We start from the raw sequence: 13,943 nt of genomic DNA, 5'->3' as shown, positions 1-13,943 counted from the left end.
CCTCCCTTCTCACAGCCATCCATGCCCATTTAAGTTGCATTTTTCAAAAAGATTGTAAGCTAGACTTGAGCTGAAAGAGACGTTCAAAGATTTCACCTGCGATGGTTTCTGTTGATGTCAGTCGACTCTGAAAGGAGTTTACAGTCTCTCGTAGCGCATCCACCGAGGTTTGAAGTGGTTTTACAGAGTTTAGTATCAGGGCAGCCATGTCCTCCTTGAGAACTTCCTGTTGTTTCACTAGTTCAGCAATAAGTTGTGTCATGGACAGAGAGTCGTCCATGTTTCCCTCTGAATCTTGATTTTCATCTTGAGACTACGCAGCTACGATGCTCGCTAGTTTGCTAGCTACGCTAGCCTTTTTCGACTGCGACGTTGCACTTTAGGATTAACGTTACTTGTTGTGCACCGGTTAGTTTGTAAACTCTTCCATAGTTGCTTAATTAGTTTTTAAACGGCTTTTAAAGTGCAATTCACTGCAAAAGGTGTGTATGAAAAGGAAACAATCGGGAGACCGTCCAGAACCGTCCAGCGAGTCCTACCCAATAAAGTATTAAAACCAGTCTGATCTTGTTTTCTGTCATGAAACCAAAAGACAGTAATTTTACTGGATGGTTTTGTGTTTTTTCAACCTGACCTCACTGCAATTTGTACGTATTTTACGAGGTGGCTAATTCATACGAATTCGTACAACCTCACTCAGAGCCGGCCCGAGCCTTTTTGGGGCCCTATGCAGAATTTGATTTGAGGGGCCCCCTCCCACCACTTTTGCCTGACGATTATTGACACAAATGTCATGCTATAATGTTACATTATAAATCAAAATAGTGAGGTTATGTATTAATACAAAATAAATACTTAATAAAAATAGATACTTGAATAAAAACGTTTTAACTTACTTTGCTCTTTTACTATTTGAAACTTCTGGGAAAAAAACTGTCACAAAACATATTAAATAAATTATATGCAAATGTGCATTAAATGTGCATCAAATGTGCAATCTTCAACAACAAAATAAAACTAATATCCTTTAGTTTTTATTTATATATTTTGTCCTCAAAATCTTTCCTTCCTAGCTTTTCTGGAGGCAAAGTCACTGATGACATCATTGTACGGTATTGCTTGGCCACCTTTATTATTAATACTAATAACAGCAAGTCCAGTTAGTCTTCAATTATCATAATTAGACTCATCAACAAGCAATTCCACACTTTAACAAATCATATTCTATTTGCAAATGAGGCATAATTGCAGTATGGTGAACACTTAACATGGTGATCTACTGCAGCGTAAATATGAGGGTAGCACCGCTTCATCACTTGCCACCATATTAATAAAATGTTCTATTTTTATCACAGAAGTCTCCCCAACCAACATGGTATATTTTCTCATAAAGACCAATACCATGTCTCAACACAAATCTAAGAGCAAAGCGCACATGCACCATTTTTGCCTATGAAGCTGGAACGTTACCTATGCTGGAACACTCACTTTAACACGTACAGCAATGTTAGCTGGCGTAGCTCCCTTACACCTAGAAGGTTAAGTTCCCCTTCGGCTGTTTTCTCCAACTTATAACCGATATCTAATGATAAGTGAAATACACCTAGATAAATGTATATTAATGGGAGACACTTGACTGTTGATGTCGGGGATTTAGCTCTGGTGATGGCTTATATAAGATCATGACAAGCTGCTGCCTCAAGTGAGCACAATTTGTGCTGCACAAAACATACTTTAAATAATCACGCAAACACACCTTTATCTTGCTCTTTTTTCTCCTCCTCTGTCCTTTTATTTTTTCTCTTTTCGGCACAAGAGGGATACGTCCTTTTTTGTGACATGGCTTAACACTACTGTAACTATGCGCAGTTGCACAAGAATTGTCTATGCACTGGAGGTGTCTAGTTTATGCGCATGTTTCAAATGCTGACAGACACAGCAGCAGTTGTAGGCAGGTATATTGATCATGAAATTTAGAATTTTCTTGTCTTGAATTATTCATTCATTCATATTCATTTATGTCACTTAAGTTATTTAATATGTAACAAAAAAGACTCGATTGGTGGCTCGCTTATGCCTCGGGCCGGCTCTGACCTCACTTGTACGAATTCGTAAGATTTTAAGATTCGTAAGATTTTTGCTCAATCGTACGTATTTTACGAGTTGCCCAATTCGTATGAATTGGTACGAATGACCCCTTAACCCCGTCCCTAAACCTACCCATCACTGGGGTTTAGACAAATCGTACAAATTATATGTACGAATTGGTCCTGAGACAGCATTGGTTTTTTACATTTTGTATGGCCTGAGAGCATAAATGTGCTGGATCTAAAACATAACAAAGTTACATTCACAGGAAGACCCGCAAGTACGGGCATGTGCTTGCCTGAGCTTGTTTTGTATAGTATGACTGCTTAGCCTTGATATTGTGAAAAACTGAAGGCATTTTTGTGGCCTTCACTTGTGAAATACAGGTGAAGCTACACAATGGTGCTGGTTAAGGTATGACTCAGGACATTTATTTGAGCTTTAAAATATTCCAAAGCTCTTTGTTACACAACTTTTTTTTTTCAGCAGATGAAGTGATGGGTCAGATTAAATGCTTGTTCATGCTTGTTCCGCTGAAAACAAAAGGGTAGGCTATATTTGAAGGATCTTCAGGCAGCTGTTTTTCATACAATGACAGTAACTGCAGTTTATGGTTGTCCCAACTAAACCTACAGATGAACAGACTGTAAAACTTTGCAGACAAAGTCCATCTGGTAACCAACGCCTATTCTTATCAGACTAGTGCTTACAATTCCATGCTCTTGTAAAGAAATCATTGTCGTTTTACATATTACCATCATTTGTTTAAGAAACTTATGGTTATGATTTCCATTACACGAGAGTAGATGTTAAAACTTCATAATGATTTGTACTCGGCTTTCGCCAAGAAAAGCAACAACTAATACGTAGCTTTAACTTTAACCAACTAGCCTCTCCCTATGGAGGATCCCTATACCACTCTACAGATAAAGCTTTGTGGATTTTTTTGGCTCGCGTACCTACCCGAAGTGATAAGATAAAATAAAATTCTGCATCAAAATTTATAGACAAGACAAGTAGTTTGTTTAGGCATGGTTTGTAAGAAATTACAAACCTGGGCACATATATTCAAACGCACATAACTATAGAATAAATTCTTAATGCGCATGTGAACGCCATCAGCTTCTATCACAGGTTCACGTTTAAAGTTTGTTTAGAGAGAACGGTGTCGTCTTAGCGGCCCCTAATTTAATAACAAACTATCATTTAGACGGAAGTGAATCAATCAAAACTAACTTTAGCTGGAAAAAAAAAATTTCAAGAACCACTACCAATCTCTGTTACCTTAAATTATATGTTTATCTCTGTAAAGCTGCTTTGAAACAATCTACATTGTTAATAGCGCTATATAAATGAGGATGACTTGACTTGACTTTACAGTAACCTATGCTTCTCCATCAATTTACGCTTCTTTCCATATGGTGATGTGAATCTCCTTCTGTCTGGTGTAAATAGCTGCAGGTTTTTTTTGTGTGTCAGCACACACAACGGCTGCAACCACAGTGTGGTCTCCCCGGTGGATCAGCATGACAACCCTCTGGATTGAGCGGAGTAGGGAACATCTCTAGGGTCTTCAAGTGGGCACCTTCCGTCCTCAGCGTTTCGTCGACTAGCCCACGACACCTCAAGAGGGCTCGACGACAGTGACTTTGGCGTCCCAGAGTCACCCCCCTCCGTCCCCCACCCAACTCAGCCCAGCTTACTGGCCTTTACATCCCTCCTGCTGCTGAGTTTGCTCCTTCCTCATAGTTCACATGTGACCTAACCACAATCTCTCCGCAACCCGACCATACGGTTATAGCACTTGCGTATTGTTGTCCTACTGTTAGTTTAACTGCTTCTATTGTTTCTCATTTGTAAGTCACTTTGGATAAAAGCGTCTGCTAAATGAATAAATGTAAATGTGAATGTAAAAATGCAAAATATGCGCTGTTTGCGGAAAAATGAAGTCTGAAGTTAAAAAGTTTTTCTTAAAGGTCTGTGGCGTCCTCAAGTGGCGAGCTTCGCGATTGCATCATTAGAAGATTGCGTTGCATTCCGGTGGTTGGATAATTTTCCCTGCCGACCAAAATCCGCACTGGAGCGAAACAGCACAACGTTGCGCAACATCAAATGGCAAATGTAATGAAAGCGGAACGAAACTCATTGTTTTGTGCTTCACGGACCGTTTATCAGTTCGGACGAATGTCAGTGCAGCGTGATCCGATCTTAATTAAGCGACACCGTTACTACATAAGAAATCCAGTAAACAAAGCATTTGAATTCGCCACTTAAGTAATAACATCGCTACGAGATCTAGTGAGAAGCGTTACAATTTCTCCGTTATTAAATGATCAAACAGCGCTGACGTGGAAACCAGGAGACACATTGTTCCATGAATGAACTAGTTATAGGTTTTAAGTCCACAGATCATTCACCTGGATTTAATATTTTTTTACAGTCTATGGTAGTAACACTAACTTGTAACCATGTTTGGCAGAAATATTATGCTTTCAAGTACGTCACACATCTTTTTCCATCACTTCAAAACTCGAATGTTAATTAAATTTTATTTTTAATGTGATGACCAAAACATTATTTGTTCATCCTTCAAAGATTACCCCCATTTATAAAACTAAAAGTTTCAAGATGTAGGAAAACTCACACTTATTTAAAAATAATTTTTCTTTCAATAAATAGGAAATTTCTATGGCATTTCTTTATTTTCGCTGTATCAAAAACGTACCGAACGTGACACCAGTCACCACTGTATCTTATTGAACCGAACCGTGAATTTTGTGAACCGTTACACCCCTATTAAAAATATAAAAGAACAATAAAGACTTTATTGAATAATATATTATTATTTTAAAAAGTTTAGGAGTCTTTAAATCAATAATGTCTCATATCTTTATGTACTAGTAATTCTATACAATAATAGGTCAAATGCAGCAAGTCAAAAGACCAACTGGACCTTCTTTGCCAGTTTGCACACATTTCTTTGAAGGATTGCAAAAATATCGTCTGAATATCGATATTGAGATATTGAAAAAAAAATTGAGATATAAATTCACATCTCCCACCCCTACTTGGTCATGGCGCCAGGTAAACCAACCCTGGCTAAGAGCCACCTTACATCCTGTCAAAATGTGTTAAGTTTAAGTTAATAAAATAGTTATAGTTATAATTGTAGTTTGACCACACCCTTCAAGTAAATAAACAAAAATGCAATTGATTCTATAATAAAATGTTAAAAAAATAAAATGTATGTGATGAAATGTAAAGTGAGTTTGAACACATCAGTCAAAGATGAAAATCCTGCCATGGCACTTTTTCTTGCCATTTTTTAATCTGAATGGTGATGCAAATAAAATTTTCCCTCTGTGTTTTACCTAAAAAAACCCGCATCATTTTGCAACTATATGAAGGCGAGTGACAGAATGACTGATTTTTCATTTTTGAGTGACATGAAAAAGGGCATCCAGCAATATCCTTCTTATCTTTAGTGCAGAATAAACCATAATGTTGACCATCATCCTCTGTTCTCACTTCCTGTCTCAGAATCTGTAATAAGCATGTGTTCTTTAGAGGGCACCCATGCCAGGGGCACAATGACTCCTTTTTTCTGCAAGGCTCCCCCTCTTCTAATTCTCAAATGTCAACTTTTTTTCTCAGCCTGTACAAAAGCTCTGTTCTCTTGGTTCGGGAACACACACAGATGCAGAACACCTGTAACTTCCTTTGCCATACTGTAGCGCTCAACTGAGAAAAAGAGGATTACTCTCTCACTCTCTCTCTCACACACAAAAATTCTTAATTGAAAACACTAATGTTGTTTTTTAGGGGCAGCATCACCAATTAGATCCAAACAAATCTATGTTTGGAAATGAAATACTTGCAGCCTGTAAAGCATATGTGTTTGCAGTTTTGCAGACTTGGTCTTATCCCTTACATATACTTCCAAACAACCTATCAAAGAATATCTTAGTAAACACATAGCAATGGTCTGGAACCACACAAAATATTGTAGCATTAAGGGTTTACACTCAGTTTGCATTTGTAAAACAAACATTCTGCAAAATGCTAAACATAGTTCTCTACATTAGACACATCACTCAAAACTAACACATCTAGAAAACACTGCTATTTAAATGTCACACTCATTTCCTGATTACCTACACGATTTGTATGAAAACATTGTTCACTTAGAAATCAAAACTCAATGTTTTCAGAAAAAATAGAAATTATTTGTACCCTCTTGCAGTTCTGTTTATAGTGTAGAAAATACCTAATTGATCGCTTAGAAATCAGAACTCAATGTTTTGATCTAGAAACAAATAGATTTTTGACCCTTGCATTTCTGTTTATTTTGTAAATATATACTGAATATACAGTTCAGTGTTGATTCAGTTCAATTCAATAACTATAAAGTTTATCAATTGTGCATATATACTGTTTATCCAGGGTTTTTGTGCACATGCATGTACGTGTGACAAACTCCTGTACACTCACTCTCACACACACACTGAACATGCAAAAGACACAAGAGAGTAGTGTTTTACATTTTTCACATCCATGTGCAGTTTTGCGTGTATGTGGCCAATCATTTGATGGGTTGTGTGGAGGTACTACACAAAAAACAATGTTTTTTAAGAGTTAAAATAGTTTTGAAAAAAGTGAATGACGTTTTGCATTATGTGTGCAAGTTTCAGAAATTGTGTGAAAGAAATGAAAGGAAATCCATAAATACACCCTTTCCTGTATTCATACATGCATGGCCAATGATAAAGATAATAGAAGCGAGAAAGACCACAAACTTACAACCTGAGCCACCTGCTACGAGTTCATATTATATCGACTTCACTGACATTCCAACTAAAAGCTACACAAACAAAGGAGCTATTTGCTCCAAGCAGGTGTTTCATGATCACAATATAAATGGATTGCTCTAGAAACCGCATTGTTTCGCTTTCATTGTTTTGCATTTAAGTTCAAATACTTTCATTTAAGTAGAGGATATAACCAATTGTATAAGCGATACTATTCAAGTTTTAAGATAAAGTTTGTGATTTGAACACCTGCTATCTTCTTGTACATACTTAACCTGCTATACTTGAATATGAAGAACTTATGAAGAACAAAGGTTTTCTTAATAGTTTAAAAGACACCATGTTTGAACATTACAGGGCTGCATCTAAATGTATAGGCTATGCTGTATATTATAAGCAAAAAAGGGTTAAAATACAGAATGACATTCTAAACTTAAAATCAACTGATTGCTTATTATTCTGTTCTCAGAATATGCTAAATGGAAATGCTTGCAGGCCTTTCTATATACAGATAAGGAAGGATGAAAAAAAGAGCTGGTACTCTATGGGGTTCCCCCTCGGTTAAAATTGCTTTGCATTAGATAATGACTGTGAACTAACATGAACAAACAATGAACAGCTGTATTTTTATTAACTAGTGTTACCAAAAATTTACAAATACAGTAACAAATATATTGCTCATAGTTAGTTCATGTTAGTTAATACATTAACTAATGTTAACAAATGAAACCTTATTTTAAAGTGTTACCAATATTTGAAATAAAGTTTTGTTTGGGGCAAGTAAACTAGACATCGGGATTCACAATTGTATAGGCTATTCCCCTTTTGTTTGTCATATCGGTGCAATTTGCTTATATGGAAAGAACTTCCGATCAAAAGTAGAAACTCTTCAAACCGTTGCTCCACCATTAGAACAGTTAACCTGAAAAAGAAAACACACTGAAAATGCAAAGTATACTTGCATTATGAACCGCTTTCTGACACATTTTGTGTCTACATCTGAGTGTGCTGCAACTAAATTTGCACATAGTAGAGTTTCACTTTCACAAACCCTAAGACCTTACAACACACCACCCACAAGTGCAGTAGTGCAAACTCTGAGGCTAATTGCACAAATCGGTCTTATATCAGGGCTTCAGGGCTTTCAAATTCAAAAGTTTTGTGTTCTGCTGAATAATCACACATTCGTAGGAGGACCCTCATCACTGTTTTGGCCTTGAGCGAGATACTTGAAACCATATTTAAGACATCTGTAGAGCTTTATGCAACTGTGTTGCAAAGAACCATGGATGAAAGCCAAAGTAAACTGAACAATACCACTATCAGGTGTATGTTTGTGTTATTGGCTGCATCCGAAATCACATACTCTTGCAGTACACATACACATACAGTTGCTAAGTAATTACTTCATGATTTCTAAAAAAGTATGTTGAGTATGAGTATGTGTAGTATTAATGGCATCTGGACGTGTTACATTTGCCATATTGTGATTATCACGTGACCTAATAGCGTCAGTTACGTCACTTCACTGCCATTCACAGATCCTCTCCACGGCCTCATGGGATTGTAAAGTGGCCATCGTATACACACTTCAGAATCTTGCCGGAAGAAGTTGTCCATCTGGGGACTTTTTGCCTACTCTTTTATGAGTACTGTGTTATTTTCCCCCTTGATTGCTCCCTTATAAGCCTTTTAGTTCATTCAGTTCCTTGTTCGGTATTGGTTATGTTAATGTGGTTGTGTTTTACTGTGGTTGCTCCTGCGTGTTTGTTTTGGTTATTAATAAAGTGTATTTATTGGATTCTCCTTCTTCATGCGCTTATTGCAGCCACTACGTAACAACCACCTTGAGTTGACATGGAACATACTGTACGTGCACTTCTTATGCAGTTATGCTTAAGAAAAGTCTCGGTTACATAATGGTAACCCTCGTTCCCTGAGAAAGGGAACGGAGGCGTACGTTGTGACCGACAAATAAGAATCTCGCTAGAGAGGCCAATCTCTTCGGACCCAAAGATGAAGAAACTGCTCTTTTATTGAAAATTTCGGTACCACTGGTTTTAAGGCCAGCGCCGGAACACATAAAAGGGATATCTGGGGGATATCCCTGTTCTGGGAGAGGGAGTGGTGCAGTCACCATCTCCTGGAGAGCAGTCCCATCCATCTCTGGGTTACTCGTCCTAGGGCCGCTTACCCCTGGCTTTGCCACCCTTCTTGGTAGGGGCATGGACGGGCGGGTCGTCTGCCTGCAACTGGCTCCACGGCGCCGTTTAGGTGGAGGCTGCTGTTGTGGCGCGGGAGCAGGGGCAGACGCAGGAGGACGCCCCCAGCGACGAGCAGAGCCGCGGGCGGTGGGGTGGAGGCAGCAGTTGCCCGCCACGGCAGGATATGCTTGATGGTCTCTGTCTGCTTTTGTACATCCCGCGTCGCCGAAGAGGCCGGTCTAGGACCCAGGGGAGTTAAGGAACCGGAGCTTGTTGGTCTCCCTCATGTTGGCGAGAAACAGACAGTGATGGCGTTCCCTGACCACCAAGGTGGACATCGCATGACTCACTGACTGTGCGGTGACCTCCGTCGCACGAAGCGCGAGATCCATTGCGGTACGAAGTTCCTGGAGGACCTGTGGATTGTGACCACCCTCATGCAGATCCTTCAATGCCTTAGCCTGGTAAAGCTGCAGCAACGCCATGGCGTGCATGGCAGAGGCAGCTTCCCCACAGGCCTTGTAAGCCTTGCCGGATAGGTCCGACGAGTACCTACAGGCCCGGGAATGAAGATATGGTTCTCCGCACCAAGTGGAATTAGGCACAGCTGCATAGCAACGGCCCACTCCACTGGCGGGTTACGCGTGTGTCCCTTAGCTGCCCCGCATCAAGGGTGGTGAGGGAGGAGGAGCCACAGAGAGGATTTCTGGCCGTAAAAGGTGCCGTCCACGTCCCCGTGAGTTCCTTGTGCCCTTCCGGGAAGAAAGCCCCTGGGGTGGGTTGCTGAGAACCAGTGCACGCCACCCCGAGATACCAATCATCCAGCCTCGAGGGCTCGGGACATGGTAGAGGGTTCCACACGAGCCCGATCCTGTTGGCGGCCCGGGAAAGCATGGCCATCATATCTGGCTCCGACTCAGGTACCGCTGGCACACCCGAAGGAGGCAACGGCGCCGAATCGTCGTCCGCGGAGAGGTCTGACCCACCCTCCGATGTAGCGATCTACATCAGATCGTCGCGGGGAGCTCCAAGGGAAGCAACTGGTACACACCTCGAGGATGGTCCAGCACGTTCTGTTGGTAACTCAACTGGCTGCGGAGCGTGAGAGGGATGAGGGTTCCTAGGGGGTTGGTTTCCCGAAGGTTGCCCGTCACCGTGATCCTCAGGTCTCCCGTGTCCCTCCCCGAAGCATCCCTCTGGGGAGGGTGGATCGAGGCACAGGCATGGGGACTCCGAAGTGCCCCTTTGAAGGGACGAGAGTCTCGACCGCAGCTCCGCGATGGTCTCTTTCTCGCTGGTACCAGCTGTCAAAACAGCTTTTGAGCGCTCACACCTGCACACCTACCGGCTGTGAAAACAGCTTTTTTGTTTGCTCTGAGACAAAACAAAAAAACAGAAAACAGAAGAAAGAGATGATCGCTCGCGCTGGTGTGCTGTAATACCCCCACCAGAGTGGAGAAGTCCTGAAGAGGCTCGAAGTGTTCACAGATTTCACGTTTGTAGAGAGTATCGAAGTGCTTGGCTCCGAAGCATAAAGCTGAAGTGCAATCGCACCTTCTGCTCATTATATACCCGCGCTGTGAGACTGAACAGCTGATGCAAATGATTGCACGCCAATGTGCATTGGCTCGTTTAGTTTCACTCGAAGTAGACTGACCTCTCTAGCGAGATTCCTATTCGTCGTACGTAAGAGTGACCGACTGATAGGGAACACTTGTCTTAGACTATCTCCATTCCTCAGCATTTCAGCTGGAGTTTTTTTTCCCGCTGCTCTGTGGTTTGTTTGGAGCCATTCTGGCATTGAGGGCCTGTTAAAAGTTTGTAACTTCCAGATGCATCCCCCTATTTCTTTTTAGATAACTCTGCTTTTAAGCTGAACTCTGAGACAAAATGCTGTAACATTTTTTTTTCACCGAGGGACAAATTATATAGAACAATTGAGAAGGAAGATAAACTGGATAATATTATAGAATACAAATAAAAATGAAAATAAAAACTGTCCTGACAAGAACTTGTCTGAAAGTTTAAAAAAAGAATGTTTATTTGTAACTTGTAAAGGCATTATATACTTTGAATACACACACACACAGTCCTATATAGTTTATATAGTAAGTTTGCCTATATAGTTATTAAAGCCACCATGAAATCAAAATGGACTATTCTTATTTTTTTAAAGAAATATTGCAGTATTTATTATATATGACTTATCTGTGCATATAATATTTTTGCCCTTTATTCTTTAATCAAAATAATTAAAATAACCCTCCCTCTTGCAGCATCTTCTCTTTGACGACGTGTTTTCTTGCGTGAGGCTGGAACAACCTGTCACTCACATGACATCACACCAATAGCAAATAACAATGACTAACCATCCAATCAATTCCCCATGGACAAAATCAAGTTCCATCTTACTTTTTTTTTTTTTTTTTTTTTTGAAGCTGTCACAAAAAGAGGAAATAAAGGCTCTCGCAACTCCTGTTTCATGCCGAATTTAAAAATGTTGTGCATGTCCAATCAAGGTTGTTGTAAATGTATAACTTGGAACATAATACAAGGGTTTACAAATATAGTGTGAAATCTTGAAACCTTAATTGTACATCAGCCAAATCTGTCTACAATTTTTTGTTTTAGAATAGGCTATTAGCATTAATTCCTTAAATTGTGTGGAATATTATAACAAAAATTATTTTATTCATTATTTTTGTGATCCTGCATGTGCCATCATTACATTGTGTATTTTTCACATAGGCTAATCTGCCATCAACATCCTGAAACGTCATTGGCATCCATCATTGAAAAAAATCTAATCCATCTATGATTCATATCGAGGTAGGGTGAATTTACAAGGTGAAACATGCTAAACATTTAAAAGCCCATTTGACTAGCAGACAGCTCACAAAGTGCACTTAAGACTTGGCATTAGGCTACTGAAGTAAACAACGATAACAGTTACAATATAAACATTATCAAACCAGTAAAAACTTGAGCAGTGAAGTATCTTACCTGGCAGACAGGTGTGATCTCCCCATGCTGCTCCTGCATGTGTCAGTCAATTCGTTTGTTTCTCAAAGCATGTAGCGTTTCTCTGTGTTTGCGCTCTTAACTGTTGACTACACTCGCCAGGAAACTGAACTGACACGCTCTAGCTCGCGCGCCGCGCGCGCCCTACTGAAGCGCAAGGACTCTGGACCGACTATTTCGCGTGTACCCACCCACATTATCCTTATATGTCTTATAATAATTCGTTATCTCTCTTTATGACAAGTTATTGGCATGAAAATTAGCCTAATTATTGGTCTGGGGCGGATTCTGGTGCTCTGCCGAATTCTGGTGGCGTCGACGTTTCAAAAGCTCCCAGTCTATATATAAAAATATAAATATGGTATTATTACTTTGTCTTCTGGGCAAGATGCATCTTCATAAAGACAGAACCATTCAATGATCCTGATTTAAGAATATTCTCCTCTGATATAAAGTCCCTTTTTTCTTCTTTTAAGAAAGTGTCAAAACCTTTAAACTCAAAGGTTTCTAAAATAAATAATATCATTGAGTCTGTTCAACACACAAATATTGACAATTTGTATATATTATTTATTTATGTACTCTGTTGTAAAGAACCTTTAATTTTTTATATTGACAAAATGTAAAATTGTATTGATTTGTGTAGCCTATCATTCTCTTTTGATGTCCCCCTTGTTATTTTTTTCTCTCTTTCTCACTGTTAATGTCTTGTATCCTTTCATTTGCAATACAAAATAAATAATTTTATTAATAAAAAAAAAAGATTATTTACATAACTCAATTCGTGTCGCTGTACATTCTCCCCCTACTGGACGCATCAGGAACAACAGGGGCGTAAAACTGTCAGGGGCGTAAAACTGTCAGGGGCGTATATCCGGCTCCAGGTCTGCAGCCTCCCCTTACTACAGTTCAGTGAAAAGTTCCTAAAAGAGCCTACGTTTCTTCATGGAACAAAAGATGACAATAAAGAACCTTAATTTTATTTTTAAAGTTCGTTTCTCACCACTTTCCACTTCTAAAAAGTTTCTAACCTCTCCAAAACCATAGGCTACTGTAGAAGTATATTGCAAAAATATGATATAGGCCTATTATAAAAATTCACAGTATTGAAGCTGTTACTGAACAAAAAGGCAAAACAATAATTTTCGTATATATAAAAATACACACCTATACACCTAGCTCATCAGGGCACAAATTTAGTTAGGCAGATGATAGATGATCGATAGATACAGAGACAGATACAGATGACAATTAGATATAATGCAACATCATAGCATAAACACACATGTTGTGTTTCTATGTTTTATGAGGACTTTCCATAGACATAATCATTATTATACCATACAAACTGTATAATATATCCTTTTTACAACATCCCTACCCATCACAGAAAACTTAAACACTTTTACATTTTCAAAAAACATTACTTTGTATGATATATAAGTCTTTTGTCATGGGGACCAAAAAATGTACCCACAAGGACAAGGATTTCAGATATTACCATCTTTGTGGGGACAATTTTGCCCCATAATGTAGTTTACCAGGCAACACACACAGCCATCAAATTAATATGAATTTTCATATAATCACATATTGAATTGGTATAATTTGTTGCCATTTAGCCAGAGTGACTTTTGCACTAAAAATAAAAATGTTATTAATTTAAAAAAAAAATATTATTCTGGTTCTGCGAGTCATGACCATGAGTCTGTAAGAATCAGCCTTAAAGGTACAATATGCAGGATTTTTTCGCCACCAGGGATCGCTAACCTCTTACAATAACAAAGGCGTATATTGATGACATATATTCCACATTAAGCTG

The 13,943-nt window shown here is 39.2% G+C and overlaps 1 protein-coding gene across 2 annotated transcripts in view; it reads right to left on the bottom strand.

Annotated features, from left to right (window-relative positions):
- The window catches only part of mgat3a (beta-1,4-mannosyl-glycoprotein 4-beta-N-acetylglucosaminyltransferase a), a 32,771-nt gene extending 20,510 nt beyond the window's left edge, over nucleotides 1–12,261 (bottom strand). For both annotated transcript variants that reach the window (XM_077211963.1, XM_077211964.1), the window contains exon 1: nucleotides 12,104–12,261. In XM_077211963.1, coding sequence (XP_077068078.1) covers nucleotides 12,104–12,129 — 26 coding nt within the window. In that variant the 5' untranslated portion in view covers nucleotides 12,130–12,261. The remainder of the gene's footprint in view (nucleotides 1–12,103) is intronic.
- Nucleotides 12,262–13,943: the final 1,682 nt, after the last annotated feature.

Source organism: Siphateles boraxobius, unplaced genomic scaffold (genome assembly GCF_051911475.1).
Source record: "Siphateles boraxobius isolate OS27281-9 unplaced genomic scaffold, OSU_SipBor_1 66, whole genome shotgun sequence".
NCBI lineage: Eukaryota > Metazoa > Chordata > Actinopteri > Cypriniformes > Leuciscidae > Siphateles > Siphateles boraxobius.
The sequence above is the reverse complement of the archived record's forward strand: the minus strand, read 5'-3'. Positions and strand labels throughout refer to the sequence as shown.